Source organism: Xylocopa sonorina, chromosome 11 (assembly GCF_050948175.1).
Source record: "Xylocopa sonorina isolate GNS202 chromosome 11, iyXylSono1_principal, whole genome shotgun sequence".
In the NCBI taxonomy this organism is placed as follows: domain Eukaryota; kingdom Metazoa; phylum Arthropoda; class Insecta; order Hymenoptera; family Apidae; genus Xylocopa; species Xylocopa sonorina.
Window position 1 is genome coordinate 8928166 of NC_135203.1, and position 22938 is coordinate 8951103.

The window sequence follows — 22938 nt, forward strand, 5'->3', positions numbered from 1 at the left end:
GGTGAAATAAAAGGAGGTGGAGGAGGGTAAAGGAGAAGGGAAGCCACTTGTAACTGACTATAGAATAGTGCAAACCTAACTAATATTTACTATGACATGTAATATCCTTAATGAAAAAAAAATGCGATCTACTTGATAGAAGAGTTGTTCTGCACAAACACGATGCTTCATTGATAATTATAGTGTCTCTCTCTCTCTATCTCTCTCTCTCTCTCTTTCTCTATCTCTCTATCTTCAAAAAAAAAAGTACATACGTACCTCTCTATACCTTATGGCAAATTTAATATATCCGACACACGATACACCGTTTCGTTCAGGCTCGAACCTCGTCGAGCGCTCATCATTCGAAACGTATCGCGCGGAGACACGCATCATCGGAATCGATCATTTGTTAATTCTATTGTTGTCACCTATCACTATTCGTCGCGTTGATATGGAGAAACGAGTACAAGCGTAGGGAATTCGCCGTCGCCGTCTTGTGGCGTAACTAATAGGGATATTCTAAAATAAGAGAGGAAAAGGAGGGAGCTATCGTTGCCACCGATTGCTATAGAAAACGCGAGAAAACACAAAGAATAGAGGAGACGAAGAGTAGAAAAAGAAAAAACAATGAACATACATATATACATTCACGCGAGGATCGGCTTCAAAGCGTCGCGCGAAATCATTGCCCGGGAGGAGGCCGACGAGATTCTACTTGGTACGTTTGGACGACGAAACTTTTCGCTCGTGTTCGTTCTTCACCGTCGAATAGAATCTCGCAGCGCGCGCGCGCGTATTTCCGAGGCGAGAACAAGTTCTAAAAGTAGCGAGGAGAGGAAGAGAAAAAAAGAAGAAGAAAAAAAGGTATGAGACGATGGAACACCGAGCGGACGCGTTTCGTAATAATCGACGCGAGTCCACGCGTCGTTTTAGAGCGTACGAGATGACAAAAAAAAAAAAAAACACTTTGTATGCACCCGCCCCCTCCCCCATTGTTCATGCCCATTTATATTGCGTAGTTGGACCGATCGATAATTATAAACGGACGTGAGAATACTATTATATATATATACGTATATATACATATTATATATATATAAATATATATATAAAAGCGACAGAAATGAAACTACTGTAACTACACCTGCCTCTTGTGAATAAATGCCTATTTGTTTCTTTTCAATCACGTTGTCAATGCGATCTTAACAGTTTCCACGCTTAAGCGACTCTCGCTTCGGATGGAAACCTCGTGTTGTCGCTGAGTCGCGATTATATCACTCAAGGAGACGGTGGATCCGTAAGACAGATTTTTATTAAATAAATATGTTGTCACAATCGTTCAGATCAGGTGGAATCACACAATTATCGTACAACCTCGACGAGCTGCTCAGCTCGCCGGTTACTGTTTTAATTTACAATGTAAGCTGCCGCACTCGCGAGCACAGGCGGCGAACGCGGTTGCGTCGAGTGATCCGCGAGCAACCGCTTCGTTGTTACTTAACACCGATCGTTGATTAAAGCTAAGCGCTCAGACTGGAAATGAAGAGAAAAAGAATGTCGAGGAACATCGTCACGGTTGACCGACGCGAACGTACGTGGAAAAAAAAAGAAAGAAAAAGAAAACAGAGAAACATGAAATTTCTGTAGCGGTGTTACATTGCACTGTCATCGTGTAAAAAGCCGTAAGGTCGCAGCTGGGTCGATCGGCTTTCACCACCGAACGGTAACATTTTCATTCCTTTTCGCCTCGTTTCTACGACTTTCGAGGTGTTCCACATAATCTCCATGGTCCACTCGATCGGACGGACGGACGGACTAACTAATGTTACAGTCATCGACGTTTCAAGATAAAATAGAAAAGACAAGACAGGCGAATGTAGGCCGTAGAAAAAGAATCTTCCGATTATATTCAGAGTTGAATTGAAATTCGCACCTCGTTTCCAATCGATCACCCTGTAGCCAATGTAACGACGATAACGCCGTCTTATATAAATTCATCGTAACAGTGATAAAATGTATACATACGTACGTGACCGTATCGCAATCAACGACTAAAGAAACTTCGCTCTGGTAAAAGCTAGCGCAAGACACACGAGTCTATCACAAACGTCTTATTTTTACTTATTTACAGCCGCGAACTGAGAAGCGATCGACGACGTCTCTTCGACAACGAGGAAGTCGGCTTTTCGCTTAAAGCTCATCGCTTGTAACAACGACAGCTTGTAACCGCGAGATCTTTACGAGGAGACGCCACTAGAGATCGTTTTTTTTGTCGTGGTAACGAGGCGTTCCGCGATTACCAGAATGACCAGACGTTCCCCGCGAACGGGGAAGAAACGTCCACGCTTCATCGTGATCTCCTTATTAAGTAATCGTTTTACTCTCCGCCGACTGGCACTTTTCTCCTTTGCTCGACGCGTCGTTCGAACGTCCACGAAGAAGAGACTTTCTTCCGTTCCATCAGAATCGAACAAGTGTCGCAATGTACCCTCAAAGATTCAAAGAAAGAGAAAAACGAAAACGAGAAGATAGTTTAAATCTATTGTCAGGAATATTCACGAAAATCTACGCTGAGAAAGATAAAAATCGTACGCAAGGTCGACGCAAGAGCTCATGATCTTGCCCCCGAAGAAACGAGCGGTGTCGTAAAACGGAACAAGAACGTACATCCTGTCGGTTTACGCAAATTGTAAAACCCGACGCGCGCAAAACGCCTTCCGTGGTGGGTTCGCCGTTCAAATCCGGATCAGGAGTCCGTCTTCAAGCTCGAAATGGAGAGACGAGCGATCTCGACTGGTCCCTAAACGCTGACGCCATGTCGAAAGAATCATCCTCTCGGGCGCAGTCTTCTTCTCTCACCGTGTTCATCGGTACCTCTTCGTTTCATCCCCGTTTCGCGTAAACAGACCTCACGCGAACAGTCACTTTCGTCAAAACAGACCGAACATCTTCTTCGACGAGCCAGTGCTCCTCTTCTTCCTCGCCGGCGCGACGATTTCCTGGTTCTCCGAGTTCGGAGACGTGATAGAGTTCGTGAGAGGCATCAATTTGGTACGCACATGCTCGTCCAAGAGCAACTGTACGTCCATTTGCCATTGCTCCAGCTGTTGGCTGAGCTCGATCTTCTGTTGGATCGCCTCCATCAGCTGGCTGTCCGCCTGGAGAACGTCTATCCTCGTCTTCGCGAGCTCCACCTCCGCCCTGTTCTTCCTGGCCACAGCCTGGTCCCTGACCTTGTACGCCTGAGCCAGAACCTCGTCCTTGGTCAACTGCGAGTGCTCCATATCGTCGCGAGCCCTGTCGCGTTCCTCCTTAACGCCGCGAAGCTCTGCCTCGCACACGCTCAGCTTGCTGGTCATGTCCAGCAACGCCTCACCGCGCCTCTTCAACTCGTCTTGCGTCTGCTTCCATTGTTCCTTCGTCTGCTCCAGCTCCTCCCGCACCCTGTGAAGCTCCACGGCCAGGCCAAGCTCGCCCGGTGCACCTCGCCCCGAGAGAGCCAAGTTGTGAACCTCCTCCACCAGCTCCAGCAAAGCACCGGGACAACTAGCCTGCGGAAAATAAAAGAGAGACCGCGTCGTACAACGAACATATGGCGAGAGGTGCTCGTCGCGAGCACAATACCGTTGGTGCTCGAATCGATCGCGGCTCAGATATCTCTGTCGTGCGCGGAGCTGCGACGATTCTTATCGGGCCGTGTTGAATTAAAGCGATCGTGCAAACAGACTTCGCAAATACCCGACGGCTGTATTAGAACGTAACGTACGAAGCATCCGTGTTTGAGCAGTTGTTGTTTTTCACGCTGGATTGTACTTGAAAACGTATTCTCTCCACGCGGCGCGCTGTTATTTCGCGATAACGATGTCGACGATCAATTGTTTTCGGATCGCACTACGATTTTTACATGGACGCACCGTGTATGGTACTCGGAAACGAGAGCGTGCGTTACGATCCGATGCAAGCGTAACTACGGAAAACATATCGGTCACGCTCGATTCGTTATCTACGATCGCAAAACGATTGTTCCGATCGTTGAACGGGGCCCACGTCCGGCTACGTTTTCGTGGGCGCTCGAGGTATTCCCCTGGTATCGGGCACGCCGCAAAACCGGAAGTGGCAGAACAAAGGGGACGGGTTACGCGGGTCCCTTACCGAGCTGGCCAGTGTCTCCTGTCCGCCGGTGTTCGTCTCCTCCGCTTCCGTGGTGTTGTTCACGATCACGAGCATGGACTCGTCGCAATCGCTCTGCAACCCTGAATCGTCCTCCCCCCGTCTCAGATGGACGCACAGCTCCTTCAGCCGCTTGGTCGCCCTGGCCACCTCCGCGCGCAGGTCCTCCTGCTCGCCCAGCGAGCTTCCGCTCTCCTCGCACTCCATCTCCGCCTGCAAGGACCTGGGTGGTTTCTGTATCGACCCGGATCTGCCTCTCCTTTCCGCCTCGATGGCCGCCAACGTCGCCGCCAGCTCGTCCCTGCGAAACACGCGTCGATCATACGATCAATCGCGCTCGACTGAATCGAACGGACCGCAGTCTACGTTTACGTATACAGCTGGATTGCTGCGAGCGGAACTCGATAACCTTCTGCGAAGTAACGAGACAGAAGAACGTTTCCCGTGCGCAAAGATCGTAAGAGACTCGAGGGTTCTGCGTTCGAGTCAAGGCGGAGGGATTAGTCGAGTTTGAAGCTTTCAAGCACAAATTGATTTTAGTTCGCAAGTAAGATGTATGTTAATTGGTTTCTCAAAGTAGTACAGTCTCAAGTTTCTACGAATTTAGGGCGGTTCAAAGGTTAGTACTAGTCTCTTCCCTGGCACGTAAGTGGCTAGAATGGAGAACAGCGACGTTCGGATACGCGAAAATTGTCTCCTAAGACTTCCATATGTTTGTAGCGAGCGGCGATAGTCGCCCAACCGTTACGTAGGCATATTACGTTATCGGAGACTATTAAATCGCGAGACAGTAAACCTCACCTCTCCTGTTCGGCCAGCTTCGCGCGATATTCTGCCTCGTGGCTGAGCCGCTCCAAGGCCGTGGCTCTATCCTCGGCTTCCTCGAGAGCAGCCATCGCTCTCGCCCTTTCCTCGCGCAGCTCCAAGGACCTTCTCTCCAATTCTGTTCTCTGCGCGGACACCAGCTGCACCTGGGAACACGCCGAGGCTATCCATAAACTGGCTTTACCTTTTATTCGATTTCGTTATATCCTCGGCCTCCTCTACCAATCGGTAAGCCGATTTGTCCGCGATTCCGTCTACTTTCCCGCGTACGTTCGCGCTTACGTCCCGTGCACGTGAGATGACCTTAGAGAGCGCGTGTTTCCGGTTCTCGCACGAAGGGAAACTGGCACGTATACACAATCGATCGCAGAATGGGACTCGGTAGTATGTTAATTAGCGAAACGAAGGCTTTGGGAATCTTTCTTGTTATTGTGCCGATTTTCTGTTACGCTGGGGCGTATCTCTCCTTTCTTTCTACGCGTCCTTGTAATGGATACGGGAAAGGGAACGCCGTTCGTTCTGTTTCATTGCTAGAAGAACCAGATTTCTCGCGACCGTTCCGCAGGGTCGTCGATTTTACGTCGAAGGTCATCCCTCGATCTCGCTGAGGGCACCTTTTCGATTGCGTCGCGTTTTCATTGAAATCGATAACGACGACGTAACGCGTGCATTACGCGAGCGACGAGCGCTTCCTGAAATTCGAGTTCTCCACGTGTAAGGGGAGAAGAAAGGGCGCGCGCGAAGGCCGGGCAGGCGAAGCCGATCCACGAGGGTCACGACTCGTCGACCTTTTCGCCATCCGTCTGGCAGAGCCGACGCGAACTTCTCACGGCTACGCGGTTTCCGTTCGCGACCCGCCACGATTTAGACGCTCGTACACGGCCCATTGATACCGTCGGGGTCATGCATATTCAGAGTTCCCCAACAGCGAACAATATCCATTAAACCGCGGTCGCAACGGTAAACGGCCGGCTCTGTTCCCAGAATAATTTGTACGCGGAAGACAAACGTCGAGTACAGATACTACAGACACGTCGAATCAAACGGAACATCGAACGAAATCGTTCGAGTGTCTCCTTTCGTTCCACGCGCGAATTTCGCGCGATCTGACACGTCCGACTTGCAGGCTAAACAGAAATAAAGAGAAACGTGCTAGCGTACGCGATTCGATGTTCGCCCGTAGAGTTCGAGCACGGAAACAATTAATTTACCTCGTCCCTGAGAACCTCCAGGCTGCTGACGTGATCCTGGAGCGTGGTACTCCTGAGGGCGCACTTTTCCCTGAGCACCTTGACCTCGATGAGCAGTTGCTCTTCCTGTTTCGCTGCCTCCCTCAACTGATCGGCCAGCCTCGTGTTCTGAGCGGTGAGCTCCGCGACAAGGGTCGCCTGGTCGCGTTCCGCCCTCCTCGCTCTCTCATTCTGCTCCTCCAATTGACTTCTGAGCGTCTCCACGTCCGCCTGCAACTCCAGGATTCTCGCCTCGTTCTCGCCCCTGGCCTCCTCGAGTCGTCGCCGTAGCAGATGCCTCTCTTGTTCCAGACTCTGCGGAAACAAACGACGGGAACGTTAAGGCTATTACGCGGGATCGATGGAAGCCAATTAGCCGACTCTGACGGCGAAACTTTTCGTCGAGGCACGTGGTGAAACACTGGAGTTAGACTCGTCTATACGCCCCGACGATAATTGGACTATCGCTCGAGAGTACTCGATCACCCACGCAACCATTCCTCTCATCGAACAACGAGTCAATTTTCAAAGACAACTGTTCCATTTGTCTTTTAAATAATACTCGATGGATGACGGAGTACTTATCAATAACGGTATACGACTGCTAATCGAACAAAAGTGAACGTCTCTGGACAGGTGTAGTGATAAAGGAGGTTCGAATAGTCGAGAAAAGCCGTGAGAAAAGAACGTCGAGGCAACGAAAGAAGGAAAAAAAAACCGGAAAACAAACTGCAACAGTGGTGAACCTCAACGCGGTATTAAAAGCCAGGCAACCCGCGAACCGCTTGACTACTTTCGACCTCGCGGCAACGCCACCGACCTACGAAGGCTACCGCAAACGTCCCTGGCTGCGATATCGAAAAAACAGAATTCTCCGCGCCGTCTCTCCTTTCTCGAAATTCTCCGCTCGTTTCACCGGCTACCGGAGTCGCCCGACGAATCTTAAAAAGGCTCGCCGTCCGGTGAGTCACGGCGAGTGAGCGAGCGACGACCAACGACGACGCTCGCCTACTTCTCCCAGGTTCACCGCTGACGCGGTTGCTCGAGACCTACGAGGATCCGGTGAAAGGACAATGTTTGGCTGTTTCGTAACTGCAGCTAAAGCTCCAGAACGGGTTTCATCATCGCGGACGCTGGAAAGGTTACGCGTCTCGATTCCTCCAGTTTGCTCCGAATCGTTCCTTTCGACCGCCCACCAACAATAAGTAATTTTACGCGTCCAAACGTTACTCTCGTTTAATTTCTAACCTGGTATCGCGTACATTACTGGCGGACAACTTTCTACTTTTCTCGTTGAAATATAATAATTTTCATTCGCGTTAATCTCATGATCGTGAAGTATGATCCAGCTCGTCGATCATTACTTAAGACACATTTCAAACGTCCATTAACACGGTTCTATCCGAAATCGATAACGATTGAATGCTGCAATCGAACGGCACGCGTTTCGATACCGATTGTTACCGTTCGATCATAAATCGTGGGCATCGAGGGTGTAGGAAGCGACCGATCGCGTGCTCTGTTATTGCATCGTTGCTCCGAGCAAACGAAAGGCAGGCTCACGTAGTGCTCGGTTAGCAGAAAAACGGTTGAATTTTAATTCGATTGCGTTCACGCAATCCCGGAATACGATTTCGCGGTGCGAATAGCGATGGGCTCGCGAGCGTCCGTAATGCAGACGCGCGCACAAACAATCGCGCGGCTGGTAGAGTTTATCGAGCTAGAAGGTGTATACACGGCCTTGGTATCCCGTGGTTACTCATCGACCGATCGTCGACGAAGCCCGACGGCTGGTGGTGTCGTTGGATCGCGAGAAGATCGTTCGAGGCCGAACGATTCGATCGTGAAATTCGTATGAATTATATATTCCCTAATTACATCCCTACCAGCTGAGTTCACGTGAAAAAGAAAGCGACAGCTTTTTAAAAACATCGAAATGCTTCCTCAATCGTCGTCCGACATTCGAGTAACAGGATGTTTCGATCGCGCGGACATTTCACCTGAATTTTATGCTTCCCACAAATTACACGTATCGTTCCTCGAGAGTGCAACTCCGTCTGAATGCGCGAAGAGGCGAGAAAGAGACGCGGAAGTGGGAAAGAGGAGAAGGGTACATGGAGACGATATGGTAAAAGTGTAAGACGCGCCTGAACCGGAGGCAGAAACTGGAAAGGCAAACGCGTGCGCGCTTTTTTCTATGAGGTAACACCGCAACCAGCGGAGATCCATGAGTCACGAATCCTCATCCCCTTCTCCGATACAACTCTTGCTCCGATTCTGCCGGTTTCGCAGTCAATCGTGATACCAACGCGCTCCAGGGAACGCCGTTGCGTTTTCTGAAACTCGTTTAATGTTTCCAAATCGACGATTCCGCGAAGAGTATCTTGGCATCGTTGCGTTTGGATTTCAATTCCATTCTTCTTCCCGCGTGCAAGAAATTTTTTTATCGCGGAAACGCCATCGATAACACCGATGTTCGCACTGTGCAAATCCTAAGCCAGATTCGCTATCAATCGTGGCTAATACCGCGAGGGATGAATCATAGATAGGCAGGCATTACGTGCACTCCATCCTCTTTGCAAACTCGAGCATCTGTTACTTTCGGCTGTGGCTACTAATCCGTGTCCACGAGCCGACCAGCACGGATAATTGCATACCGATTCCCTATCGGTGTAAAAGCGCGCGATCGACAAGCTCCGCGTATCGGTTGAGTCACGGAATCCTGTTCGATCCTCGTCTGCTCTCTCGCTCTTTCGACATCGAAGCCAACGTCTTCGTTAACGATACCACCTGGCGAAATAGTTTTATTACAGAATTAAATTAATAGCCAGGAGATGCGTGAAAGATCCTTGCCTGTTACATACGTTCTACATACATTCTACCCTTTCGCGAGGTGTCTTTAGTATCCCGAAATCGCTGTTGACACGAGCGTGCATCAAACGGATTTTTCGTCGAGGACACTCTTAGCGACCACTTTTGCCGTTTCTCACGATACGAATAATAAGACTTCCTCACGCAACAGGGAAAAACATCCACGGACAGAGAGATTATTGTAATTACACAGCCGTGGCCGGCGATACATCTTCCGGCGCCCATTATCGGACTTCCACGTTAATGGTCGGGCTCCTGTCGCTTTCTGCTCGAAGAAACAGACATCCGCCCGCTAGAAAGGGAAGTATGCAACGGAAACGAGGAAGTAAAGTGAATAGCGAGTAACGACGAGTACGAATACCCGCGGATCTTCGATTCATCGTGCCCGCGGCCGACCACGCGACATTACTCCAACCCAGAACACGCTCGCTGGTTCCCTTCGTACGGAATGACCGTCATCCATCTCGTATGCACCGTACCAGGCTCTCGTCGCTCTCTTTAACCGCAGTTTCTAAACTCCAATTCCACGGAGGAGATCGAAATGTTTGCATAATTCCGTTTCCTCTAAACGGTCACGGATTTTACGAGCTTTAACGATTAACCAATTGCGAGAATGACAAACGGCGAGCTGTTTACCGTGTGTAGCAATCCCCGCCGTTTCCTTCCTCGTTGCGGAGGCAATTTTCGTACCAGGTCTAATCTAATTACACGCGGCTACCAGTAAGAGCTTCCCGCAAAACCGTTTCCAGCAACCAACGATCCTCTGCATTCGACCAGCCTCGTGTCGCTCGTACAAACGACGAGCATCGCGACGAGAAGCTGGAAATGCCACCCCCTGGCACGTAATAAAGACGTAAAGAAACGCGAGGAGCAGAGACGCGGTTTCGTAATTGCATCCTAATTACAGGTGACTAACGAGAGCGTTGACACAAATCGCAACCGCGTACCGTTCTCTGCTAATGTTTTAAGTACGCAATAGTACAAGGCGCGTATTTTACCGTTCGAACATTTTTAGATTAACGATTCTAGATAAAGTGGCGATCGACTCGTGCACGGCTAATCGCTCGTGCATTATCGAGCAGCTTGACTGGCGTGCATATCGTAAACGTGAGTCAGGTGCGAGTTATCAAAAAATTCAACTAGCGGGCGTGTTGAACGTTCGAAGGATCGTACGAAAAAATGGAAAGATCAGCATAATGGTGGTTTAATTGGCGTTACAGTTTGCGGTGACCCAGTGGAGCTCGCCGCGACTCTGGTTCTCGGCGTTGCGCTGTTTCTCGTTCACTTTCCCTCGGTGGAAAACGATTATGCGAAGCGAGCCTTCGTCAGAGGAGGAGGAGGAGCAGGAACGGAGCAGGGAGGCTCGTAATGAAACGGCGATGGCCCGTGACGAACCCAAATGGTCGCAATGATCGGCTGGTATCGCAATAATGAGATCCATCCGCGTGTTGCGTCACGACGAAACGATAGATTAACGAACGAAAAAGTAGGAAAACAAAAAAGGATACGTAGGTATCGTTTGAAAAATCATCGCGCACCTTTCACTGTTGCGCTGCATTCGAGTGCTGTGACCTTTGGACTTGAAACGGAATGCGTGGAATACATCGTGGAGGCCCAAGTGGAACATTGGATCGAATTTTGAAAGGCACGCGATTAATATAGAAGTTATGCTATTTGGTTGTGTAAACGTGCACCAACGGTAAGGAATTCCGTGTAAAATCGGTCGCTGCGCTGTGTTTTTTTTTTTTTTTTTGGTTTCAACGAATACAAATATTTACCGGAAGGTCTTCTCGGTTTTTACGCAAGCGAACGTGCAAGGAAACAGACAGCTGCATAGATGCAATATTTCACGGTACGCGTAATGAGTCGTTTGGAAGCAACGGCATACAGATTAGTTCGTGTTTATCGTTGTTCGGTGTGTAGCCTCGAAATTTTTGTTGAATAGATAAAAGTTCTAGCGGCACCAAAAAAGCGTACGCAGCAGGAGAGCTGCGCAAACGATCGAGAAATTCAAGGAACCCGAGGAAAGTTCGTAGAAATCCTCCGAGCAAATTTTCATTAGAAAAACTGCCATTCTCCCAGATACGAAATTCAATTTAGCTGGCAACAGGTAAGAAAAGCGGAACGTTAATGTCTTCGCTTTTGGCGGAGAGCACCAACGATCGAGCAACCGCAGAGTGGGACGCGTCCACGAGCGTTACCTCGGTCGCGAGCAAAGGAAACCCGTGGCGATCGGTTTTAAGCGTTGCGTAATTTCTCCGGTGCTATTACGGTCAAGATACCGCTTCGTCGAGAAAAGAGCGGTTAATTGGATCGAGGCGTGACTCTCGTTCGATCACATTTGGCTCTGACGAGCATCTCGCCAGACTTCTTCGACTCGAGATACCTCGAATCCCTGACGGAACACCTCGCAAAGAAGTGTATCGCGCCGCGTTCACGCGACTCTAAGACGCAGATCGAACGAGCCGATGTATTTGTTCAACTATCGAGCATAAACGAACGCCTCGTGTAATTAGAGCCCCAGTGAATATTTAATCAGCTGCGATGCATCGGTCGAGCGTCATTGTTACTTCATCGATACCCGATAATCTGACTGGCAACTAGTGGCTCGCTAGACCTGTTGTGTTGCTTAATTACGCGCACAATGTACCGAATAACGGTCCAACCAACTTTGCTATCGCGTTATCGTTTTACGTAAGCGAACGTTTAACTCGATTCCACGGCTGGATCTGGATGGTTGCTCCGAGGTGCCACCGACTGGAATCATTTTCGCGATCGAACGTTCACTGGGCTCTATCGGCGAAGCGAGGTAGCGAAATCTTGCGGTACGCAAACGAGATATTGCGTAATTTTGTTATAAAACGTGTACGTGGAACACGGGTAGGCGAAGTCTGCCAGGGAAATGTGGCGACAGAGCGAGTAGCCCCTGTATCGGTACTCGATTTGGCTTCGACGACCAGTTTGTTGGCACGTGTCGAAACTGGAAATACGAGCGAAAACGTTGAGCACAGGTTTACAAGTATATATATATACCTTTGTCGACGTTGGGGAAAATGATGTTTTACAGATAGAAAGTGGATCACGAGATCGCTGCGGGAACGCGAATACAATGCGTTTATTAATGACTATCTTTAACGGTGGTGAATCTGCGGGAACAATCAGCGCCCGAGATCGCGACCGTTATTAAGTGATTTACCGAGCAGAAGGCTCCCGTTGAAATTGCGCAAAGATGCTGATAAAACGCGTGTATACATATGTATGTACATTCTGCAATTGCCGGTGGAATTGCGATCGATTATCGGTGTTCGTCCGTGGATAAAAGAAGAGGCATCGTCGGCGGCGTTCGCCGCGGTAAATCGGCGTTGTTGCTTAGGAAACGAGGCTACCAATTATCTGCTGAATCTACGAAAGTAGCAGCCAAGTACACGATTAACGAGATTAGTGGCCGATTACGGCAAGCCGAAGGCGAGGTGCTGTGCCGCAATCGCCATCGCGGAGACAGTCGCCGTCCGGCCATATTGTTTCGCGGCTACTATTATTGTTTACAAAACTTATGTGACTCACCGGCGATTAAAACGGCATTGAGCAATGAAAAAGTTCGCGGCTCGCGCGCCTTTCGAAACGTATCAAGGCTGTGCCGCGATCTGAGCAAGTACGAATGTTCTTCGTGCGGCGCGTTTTATCTTATCGTGGCAGTCGAATGACAATACGAGGTGAGTCGACCAATCGGAAGTCGAAAATTCGGCAGACTATCGTAAACGATAAACACCATGCGCCAACCTGTTTGCCGCGCGTGACTGAGAGACGATAAATTATCGTTTGGATTAATTAGAGAGGCTCGTTAAGACAATTGCGATCGCGAAACCAAGTCCACGACGGTGTAGAATATCATGTAGAAGAAGAAGAAGAAGCAAGGCGACACCTGACGCGCTTTGGTTTCTAAAATAGCACACGTCTAGTACGCGATCATCGGCAAATCGACGCTAAACTAAAACGAGACAACCGAGGTGACAATACAAAACGAAAGATGTTTTCGTCCACGGTCTGGAACCGCTTTGGCATACGATCTACTCGCCGATCGACGTGATCGGCTGAAATCGTGGGAAGCAGTCACGAGTCAGAACGGCTGTGTCACCGAGAATAATCGCCATCTTGTTTTACAATGGTCCCCCGAGCGGTAAACCGCGGCTCGAGAAACGAGCGTACCGATCTCCCGTTTCAAATCGTCATTGGACACCGACAGGTGAGAGTGCACGCACTTTATGCACGCATCGCGGCCGTGTGACTATTACGAGAGCCAAGGAAAAACCGGCGGTCCGGATTCGCGCGAGTACAATCGAATCAACGTGGAAACGTACCGCCGTGGAAGGAAAGAGGCGATTCCGTAGTGACTTGCACGCGAGTCGCTTCCCAACCGAGTCTGAGAACGTTTCTGCCTTTGCTTCTCGTTTTGCGAGACACGCTAGAACTTCAGGGTTCGCTCGAGTCGCCAATATTCTGAGATTTTCCCTCCTCAAGTTTAACGTTTCAAATACCTCGCACCTACAATCTCGACCTACTTAATGGACACGTCGATCCCTGACCACAGGTGAAACTCAAAACCTGAAGTAATAGAAAATCTGCGTTACCGAGCAACGCGCAGAGAACACTTTTTCAAGATACGATACGACGCTACTCGCACATAGCGTGGGGCGGGTAGCAACCCCTTCCTTCCTAGCGTACCGAGCATCAACCTCTATCCTGTACCAGCCGCGTTCACGGTAGCCAAATCCGTGGATCTCGTTAAAACGTCACGGTGCATTTGCGAGAGCATAGGTTCAGCGTCGAATCAATTTCACCGCGTCTCGAGTCGTTCGCGGGGAAATTGCTCGTGGAGCGGGCGCAGCCGCGCGTACATTCGCTGCTCTGTACGGGCAGTATCCATCGAGAAACCAGCCGAACAATGGGGAAAGATAACGAACGAGGTGTAACAAGATTGAAAACAAACAGTCAGAGTTTCCGTCTAACGGTACGGTGCTCCTAACTAGCCTGTTTCGTGACAAACCGCGTTCAACTTTTTCGACCGTCGACGGTCTCTTGCCCGTCCACCCGTTCAGCGTCCTGCCAGTGGTATCGCTTTTTTTGTACCACCAATTGCGTTCAATTTGTACCCTGCCAGGCCTCTAATAGGGTATAATGACACGGCTTTATGATTCGACACATAGAAACACGCCTGGCTCGCGACTGGAAATAAACGACCGACAGGAAAAAGGACAAGAATCCGTCGAACGGTTGAGCCGACGGGGTCCAGGGTCTCTGCGACGTGTTAGACGGCAATTGATCGCGTGAGATCCCCTCGGACTTGGTTGAAACCACTTGGGTTTTGTGGAGATTTAATATCGCGGCGACTGGCCTGGTTCCAGCGAAGTACATGGTTTCAGTTCCCCACTGAATTCGCCACCGCAAACGACATCGTATTTTGTACAAAAAGTTATACAGTTCTATTTGAAGGAATTAATAGCTGGATAGAAAGGGTAGAAAGAAAGAGGAAATCTTAGCTGGTTGATCGTTCCTCCTCGGGGTTAAGTTCCTAGCGCACAACGACGGTTGTTCAGTGCGCGCTGTTGAGAACACGAGTATTCTTCTGGCTCGAGTTTCCCTGGCGTCGTTAAAAGTTTTCGCTATACTGTTGCACCTCTTGCCAGGGAAAGACGTTCACAGACGCACAGCGCATGGGACCAAGGCTGCTCATTTCTCCAATGAACTTCCTGCGATAACAATTGCGAATTATCACCAGGAAGGGAACGCTGATACTCCAGCTGCGTTCACAGCGTTGAAGAAGCGAACGCAAGACGCCAAGACGTACGCAATTCGCAATTCATCTTTTTACCGATGGAAGCTGCAAACAAACCGAGGAAAGAGGGTAGAACGTGCCTCGAGGATAGCATCGTACGATTTTACACGGACTTCCGGTCTGTTTCACGTTCGTCTAGACATCGAACCGCGCTGTTGCAAGCGGCTGCTTGTTCTACAACAATTAGGCCTGACCCCGTCTGGGAACCATAACTATAATGCAAGGCAGAAATATTAATTTCCCTTTTTGTGGAAATTGTCTCGCATTGTGTCTGCCTCCCGGAATCAACCAGTTGCGTCAATTGAACGCCATTTATCCCAGAGTTCCATTGCTAATCTCCTCGATTAAGACTGGCTTCGTTCGTTTATCTCGGGCACGTTCTCACGTGCGGAGCGTTGCCAGGTATAAGAGACGAGAGTCAAACGTTCGGAAACGAGAGGGGAAATATTACGCTGCGAAGACCCGTCGACGAATTTCGTATGACTCAGAGGGGGGAGGTCTTTTGTGAAGAGCAAACTTCCCTCGGGACATTTCTAGCGAGAAACCCGCCACGGGAATCCAAACACGGGCAGGTAGGCAACCGGCTAGCCGTATTAATCTACTTGAGAATCCGATTGTGAAAAGCTGCTCGTTTCGCGTCTGGTTACCACCGACAAAGGAGAACCTGTTGGGCTCTCGAGGGAAAATGCGATAGATATTTAGAGGGAAAGGCATGGAAGACCGTGGATCCCCGGCTAATCGGCCAACAACGATCTCACGAAGGCACTTTCCTGGCAATATTAGCGACGTAGCAGGGGCTCGACGAAAGCTTCGCGTCATAGGCGCGGAACCAACCAGGAATATACTGGCTTGTTCCGCGGCAAAGTACTTTCTCACGCGGTCCCAAAGGATTGTATAATGGACCGTTGAAAGTTCTCATCGAATTCGTGAACAATAAACGTAATTGCGTTACAATGTCTGCTTGGATCATCCGAGACTTTGCTACCCGGCCATTACCACCTGCGGAGACCCGTTTCCTTGTTCCTGCGTCAACGCTTTTGCTAACAACGTCTGCAAATAACTGCGGAGCCTGGATAAATTGAACATCAGATGGAAAACATTGCCGCTCCAGGCTTTTATGCAAGAAGAAAACCGCGTTACGTACGCGTAGAACGAACGCACCGTCGTAAAAAACCTCGACAATTTTTAAACAGAAGGGTGGTGAACCCACGCCAATGTGCGTATCGCGCGCCTAATTATCCCGAGGTTAATGGGTGAACTGAATTTTTACCAAGAGGAATAAGCGCGAACCGCGCGAGCAAACAGGCAGATCGTGCAATTCACGCGCCCGAGATTCCCAGGTCGCCGGCTGCGAGGTGCTCGTGGAATCTCGGCTTTCTAGATCTCGGCTGTACCAGCCGTGTAAGTGCCGCTTTTTATTGCCGACACGGTGCCGCGATTATTCCGCCGCTGCTTTCAGACCGGCAATTATACAATAACGAGTGGCAAAATCAACGGCTCAATTTCATTCCTACTCTGACCCACATCTCCTCTCGCGCACCTTTCGACAAAAGCATCGAGTCCAAAAGCACGAGCGGGCCAAAGATTCTGAACGACTTCAGGATGCTTCGAATCCTGATCGTTCCTCATCGATTCGTGGCTACCACGGATAATCTGGAATGTTCGAAAAGTACGAAGATTGGTATAATTCTGCGCTATTGCGCAACGAACCTCTTTTACCGCGATGCAGTCTGCTCGTTATTGTGAATGAAGTAACCACGCGTTACAACATCGTTCCGCGCGAATATTAAACGGTTGGAATCCTTAAATCGAGTTTACGATGCATCGCGCGACTAACCAGAATGCATGTTGCATCTACATGAATGGAACGTTACCTCTTTACCGTTGTCGTCTGGATTGATAGCACCGGTGATTCAACGGGGATCTGTGATATCTGAATTTCACAGTTCCACATCTCTTCCGTGACTAAACGGTACCGCTTTAACGCCTGTACGCATATCCTGTTACCTCTCGTTCGCGATTACAATTTTTTTCTCCCGACCAGACGAGCTATTATGCATCTCTGCTTAATTATACTAATTAACATCGTAGAACAGCCAGCAATAAAATGAAACTAGCAGAACTATCTGTAAAACAGTTAGAACAAATAAATCACGCTGTTTCCAGAGCTCTACATAGCGCACGAGATTTCCTCGCTACGTTGGAGCCTTAACTTTGTTCAAATTTGTATGCGAAACTACAAAAATTTCAATGCAACTGGAACAAATGAAATTCGATAGGCGAATCAATGTTCAAGCGTAGAATTGTGCAGTCGTTTCAACAATATTTCTATTAAATAACCGCCACGTACTACAGCGTGAGTCAATACGATCATCCAGGAACAAGGTAACGCATAATCGACCGGCCATTTACTCGTCAGTCGATTATGCATAATTGAACGGCGAGAAATCGAAGAAAGACGAGTTGAAACTTCCAAGCTGGAAGCATCGAGGATACCGTCTGCTCCGAAATGCTTTCTACAGGCTTTACGTAACCGAATTTTAACGATACACTGCACGTGCGATAACGCCGGATACGCGAAACAGCGAAGAAAAAAAAGAAATTAACACGTACGGCTTTAATTAAACTATCCGGAAATGTAACATCGTATACCCCGTATAACCGAAGGCGCGCGGTCTTCTTTGCGCATCGCGCGAGCACCTTCTATCTGCGCGTGTTCGCGCGAGTTTGCGCATAATCAAGTATAGATTGCGAACGGGGAGACCATCGTGAAAGTGAAATTAAACGGTGCTCTCGAGAGGAAAGAGCAGATCATAAAAAAGAGGGGCGGGGAGGGGAAAAATGGAAAAGAGAGAAGGAGTGGTGCGCGAACGGATGTTTCTTCGTCGATGATGAACGTGGGTGCACTCTAATATCCTTAGTTCGTGGAATACACGTTGACGTGGATCGTTCGTAAGCATAATTAGGAAAGAATAGGCGGACAAACAAACACGAGGATATATCAACGCGATGCATCAGACCATACAGGCGATGACGGCATTTGCCCAACGCGACACTTACTGCCACGCAATTATCGGGTGAAATATAGCTCGCCACCTGTGAAACGTCGTATTTTACGTTCTCTTTTTTCTTTTCAATGTTCTGCTTCTTTGGAGAATCTATGCATCTCCGCGGAACATTCTGACGCGTGCAATGGTTCGATCCGGAAGCAAGGCGGAAGACACGTACGCGGGTTCGTTCGTTCGAAAGCCCACTCGTTTCCGGAATGCGCGGCGTGCCACCATAAAAGAGAATCGCGAACGTCGAAGAATCGTTACGATCGCGTGTTATGTCTCTCTCCCTCTCTGCCCTGTTAATTATTGTGATTTCTTCGAAACGAAATTGAAACGTAAAACGCGATTCCAATTATCAACGGAACCAAGAATATTTCTAACCCGGTGTTCGTAAAACGCGCGTCGAAACGCGAAGTAACCCAGTGAACTGGATCCCGGTTTGGAGGCGTGAACCAAGCGCCATGTGGAACCAGCATTGTGATCAAAGACAAAAGGGGAACACGGAGGGGCGCGTTCGCGGCGTGTTCCGCGGAGGTCAAAAATACGGTGACAGGCAAAACGCGGAAAGATAGACGAAGAAGCGGGTACGAGGACAGGCAGAGCGTGGTGCCGGGCATTGTCTTTGACGTTACGTTGCCTAAGTGACTTGTTTCCACGCTTTCGTGGCTCGAGTCGGCGCTGCTGCGACACGAGCGTACGTGCCAGCAGCTAACCGGTACTCTTCTTTGTTGAATTCGAAGAAAGGAACCCGATGAACCCCTCCGCGGTGTACGCGTGTCCAGAAAAACTGATATCGTTACGTGGCCCAAACGAGTTCGTTTCACGCTTTCCCGGCTCCGGGATGACGTTACGGTTCCGTATCGATTCCGCGGGTGGCAACGCTCTCGCGTGAGCCTCCTCCACGAAAAAGCATTCGTTGAAAGCCACTGCAAAAACTGCGTTAACCACTCCAGAGAATTATGAATGCACCGCCAGAAGGATTCGTAAGTTATTGCGACCGGCGAGTTTCTATTTAAAGCGTCGAAAAAAAAAGAGAAGGAAAAAACTCGGGTTTTCACCGACTATCATTTAACGAAATCGCGTTAATGAAATTTTCACGAGATCCAACGTTATATAAGAGAGCCACGAGAGTGAGTCAGCGGCGATAAAATTAGCAATGAAAACGAAGAAAAACTCATTTCCAGTGAAATTCCCAAACCAACCGCGGTGAAGTACGATGGAATGGCACATATTTCTCTTTTTTTTTTTTATGTTCTTCTGTACCGTAAAATTTGTGTCGATCGCAGCCGAACGGAACCATCGAAAGAGAAAAGTAGCGCGTTCATCCCAGAACAAAAGCGTTGTTGCCTCGAACGCGAAAGCGGCAAGGTGAAAAACGAAACCGGCGAACGTGACGACGATAACTTTTATCAATGTCAACGTTCTCATTCCGCGGCGCGGATAAATTTGCCAGCGGCCGCGGCTCCCTGGTCCCATCGCGGCCATTTTGGTACGAAAGGCATGGATTTGAAATTCTGAATCTGCGTGCCCCGTGGCCCGATTCCCGGCGAAATCTACGGTGAAACGTCCAACCACGCGAGCCACCTCGACTTTCATTTTTCTTTTTTGTTTTCGATTCACTCTTCAGATGAAAGGACGAGAACGCGAACATTTCCAGCAGGAAGGTACACGCACACGCAACGCGAATCGCCGCTCGGTAATGAATAGGCCGCCGTTCGCGGTGGGCACTCGAGCAAACCCTAATCGTTTTCACATGACCGTTTCGAGAACCTTTAATAAATCGGATGGAAAAAGCTGCGTGCGTTGCTTTTATGGTTACAACAACAGGGTCGAAGCAATGCTCGCGAGGAGAATTGTACATGGTAGGAAGGTTATATTGCGTTTTGTAGTGACTTGCACCAGGAACAACCACTCCGTGAACTTGAATACTTATTCTAATGGAGTTCGGCTCTCTTTTAAAGATTAACGCACTCGCTCGCACGCAATCGCCGCGTAATTCAACGTTATTCGTGGATCAGTTAGCGGGTTTTCGGTGCTATTAATACAGGATAACGCGGTGACTCCCTTAATGCGAGCTTTCAGCATAATGAAACGGTATGTACCGGTCCGCGTGGGAACTGTAGACGCAGACCACGCCTTCTCGATTAATCTAATAAAATCTCCCTTTACGCAATGCGAATCGCTGTCGTCAATCTTCGCGCTCGGAAACGTACACCGTCGATTTCGTTTGAAAACAAAACCCACCGCCTACCCGCCGAGTTTATCGTCCCGTATAAATTTATTTTCCTCCCGTGGAACTTGGCTACCTTAATCGCACCTGATTATCAGCTACTTTTTCTTTTATCGCCCGTGGCATAGACTGATATAACAGATAAGAAACTCTTAAGCGGCGCAAGTTTATTACTCGAAATTCGTTCCACGAAACGATATAACGACAAAAATAGAGCAACGTGTCGGGGCATAGAGCTGCGTAGATACTCACTTCTAATTTGGACGAATACTCCTCGACGAGGGCCTCGCTCTGCCTGGTCAACTCCTGGTTCCTCTCGAGGAGCGCTTTGCCCAATTCCGCGGCTAAAACCAGGTCCCTGTCTCGTTTCTTTAGAAGCTCAACTGGATCCTCGAGGTCCTCGTGGTCCAGGGAATTTCGCCGCGCCTGAATGTCGGAGATCATGTCCTCCAGAGCGTACGGCTCCGGTTGGCCGTCCTTTTTCGGCAGCATCGTGACCGCGAGTCGTTTTACGCTCGCCGTTTCTCGCTCGAGTGTCGCCGTGTCGTACAAACGGATCACTTTTATCGTCGTTCGTAACAGTGACACACGCGGTACCAGGTGGACAGCCGTCCGCGCGTCAAAACCATTTGTAAACGTTCAATGTACTGTTAACAATGCTCCGATCGGCACAGACGATCCGCGGAGAGACGCAACATGGATCGTACGTCGCGCGTCAGTCGATGCACGTGTCGCGATTGATCGACGTTAAGAAGCAAACGCATATCTCCGATGTCACAATCGAGGAATCGCGTCGCTGAAGCTCGTTTCAAATTGGTTCCTCTAGAAAGATTGATATCCACAGTCGAGTTTATATCGATTATACAGTATCGAACGATGGGAATTGTTTGAACGCACGCCTTAAATCATTCTTACTTATGAAAGGTATGTTGCGTAACGAGCACGTTGACTCGAAAAACGCTTCGAGCCTGTTAACTAAATAACAAAACGATCGATAATCCATAAGTGAGTCACGACGATCACCTTCGAATACCGTCGATATATTGTGCGACGTATATTGTACGCGATAACAAGAACCGTGTGCAAGTTCACTTTTTCCTTCGACTCGGCTCGTGCACGTAACATCGGAATCCAAACAGGTTTCCTCTCGTCGATCACTGGAAACCTCCTCACCGGAATCGATCAGCTGTGATTACGCTCACCGACATAATCCACCCTCGGGCGTGCGTTACTTTCGTACGCTCTCGTAAATTGCATTCGACACAGGAACCCGTCGCATCGCACACTCGTCCACGTAATAAAAACAAAAAACGATTCACTCGAAGCGGAGCCGATGTAGCCGCGAAACTTGCTCCGAAAATTCGACCGAATAAAATCGATTATCGTTGTCGGTCGTTCGTGAATGCAACATGTCCTACACACGGGAAACGGGGTGAACTGTTACGGGACTAATTCCGTTGTTCTGCTCCGTTTCCTCGTGACTACACGCGAACATTGAGGCAGCAACAACGATTCCAGCCACCTCGATAGAAAGTCAACAATGTAACCGCGCGTCCACACGATCAACATGAGTACAACGTACAAACCCAACCCCTCTTACCCTTCCCTGCTCGTGATCGTTCCCAGGTACGGCTAACCGCACGCAGAAACTGCGGCACTGTTCACTGCAAACGCGCGGAACAAACGTTCGCTACCGATACACGAATTACACTCGAGGGTCAGTGAAAAATTCGACGACGCACCGCGCGCCGCGGGTTCCGACTCCAGACTGGCACGTCTACGAATACACTGACGTTTTTTTGAGCGCGTTGCATTCCCTGCTCCGTTACTACGGATGCAACCTTCGCAACATAACAGGTGATATACTTGTGTTCGAGTAATCCTTGAACAAATATGACGTCAATGGTTCCCCGAGCGTTGTGCTGAAACACCACAACGAACGCACTTTGATTTTCGATCTAAACTCCGTCCAGTGCTCCCGTCGCAATGGAGTCGTCCGGACGAAAGTGATTTTCTTTTCAGAGATAGAGCCCTCCTTTGTTCTCGAATTCGCGGTCGGCTGTAGACCCTTTCTCTTCGACGGTCTTGACTGGTTTGTAGCGTCACCGTGAACTCGCTGTTTGCAAGGAACACGCGCAGAGAGAGAGACGCGGACACGCGAGGCGACCAGCTCGCCGCACCGTGGCTGGCCAGGTAGTGACTCACTGGCAGCAAGTAGAAAATAAATATTACGGAATCGTGGGCCGTACTTCTCGGCCAGGTAGAGATTCTCCCACCTTCGGGGCTAACGGCTGAAAGTAATTCGTTCTCCTGGTTTGGCTCCTGCTCTGCTCCACAAAAACGTTCACTCGCGCTGCTGAATTCGATCCGCGATGCAATTATCTTGATTTCGATCGTTCGTATCGCCGCCAATGTCTGATTCCCGAGTACGATTCCATTATTCTCAAAGCACGGGACGCTTATCTAATATCGCGGGTAGTAACGAAGGCAGAAGAGCGTGAACAAAACAAAAGTAAAAAAAAAAGAAGGCAGAAAGAGAAGCGTGAAAGAATTTCAAATTGAGGCACGAAACAAGCGACCTATCGACCTTCCCCTCTGAAGGCATACTAACCTTTCCCTTGTCTGTACCCACCACCGGCATTCTCCCCACCATTTGACCCACCTGGTCGAACCGCCACCTGACTCGATCTCACGAAATCTATGGATCGTGTTTTAAACACGATCCACCAATCCGTACTGCTGTTA

General features: G+C 49.2%; 1 protein-coding gene across 1 annotated transcript; it reads right to left on the reverse strand.

Annotated features, from left to right (window-relative positions):
- Positions 1-1276: 1276 nt before the first annotated feature.
- Positions 1277-20965, reverse strand: LOC143428788 (bicaudal D-related protein homolog). The gene is made up of 5 exons (XM_076903919.1): positions 20446-20965; positions 6189-6521; positions 4954-5123; positions 4135-4453; positions 1277-3533 (listed from the first exon to the last, which is right to left on the reverse strand). Exons 1-5 carry the CDS (start codon positions 20683-20685, stop codon positions 2913-2915), a joined length of 1683 nt encoding a protein of 560 aa, XP_076760034.1. The 5' UTR covers positions 20686-20965; the 3' UTR covers positions 1277-2912.
- Positions 20966-22938: the final 1973 nt, after the last annotated feature.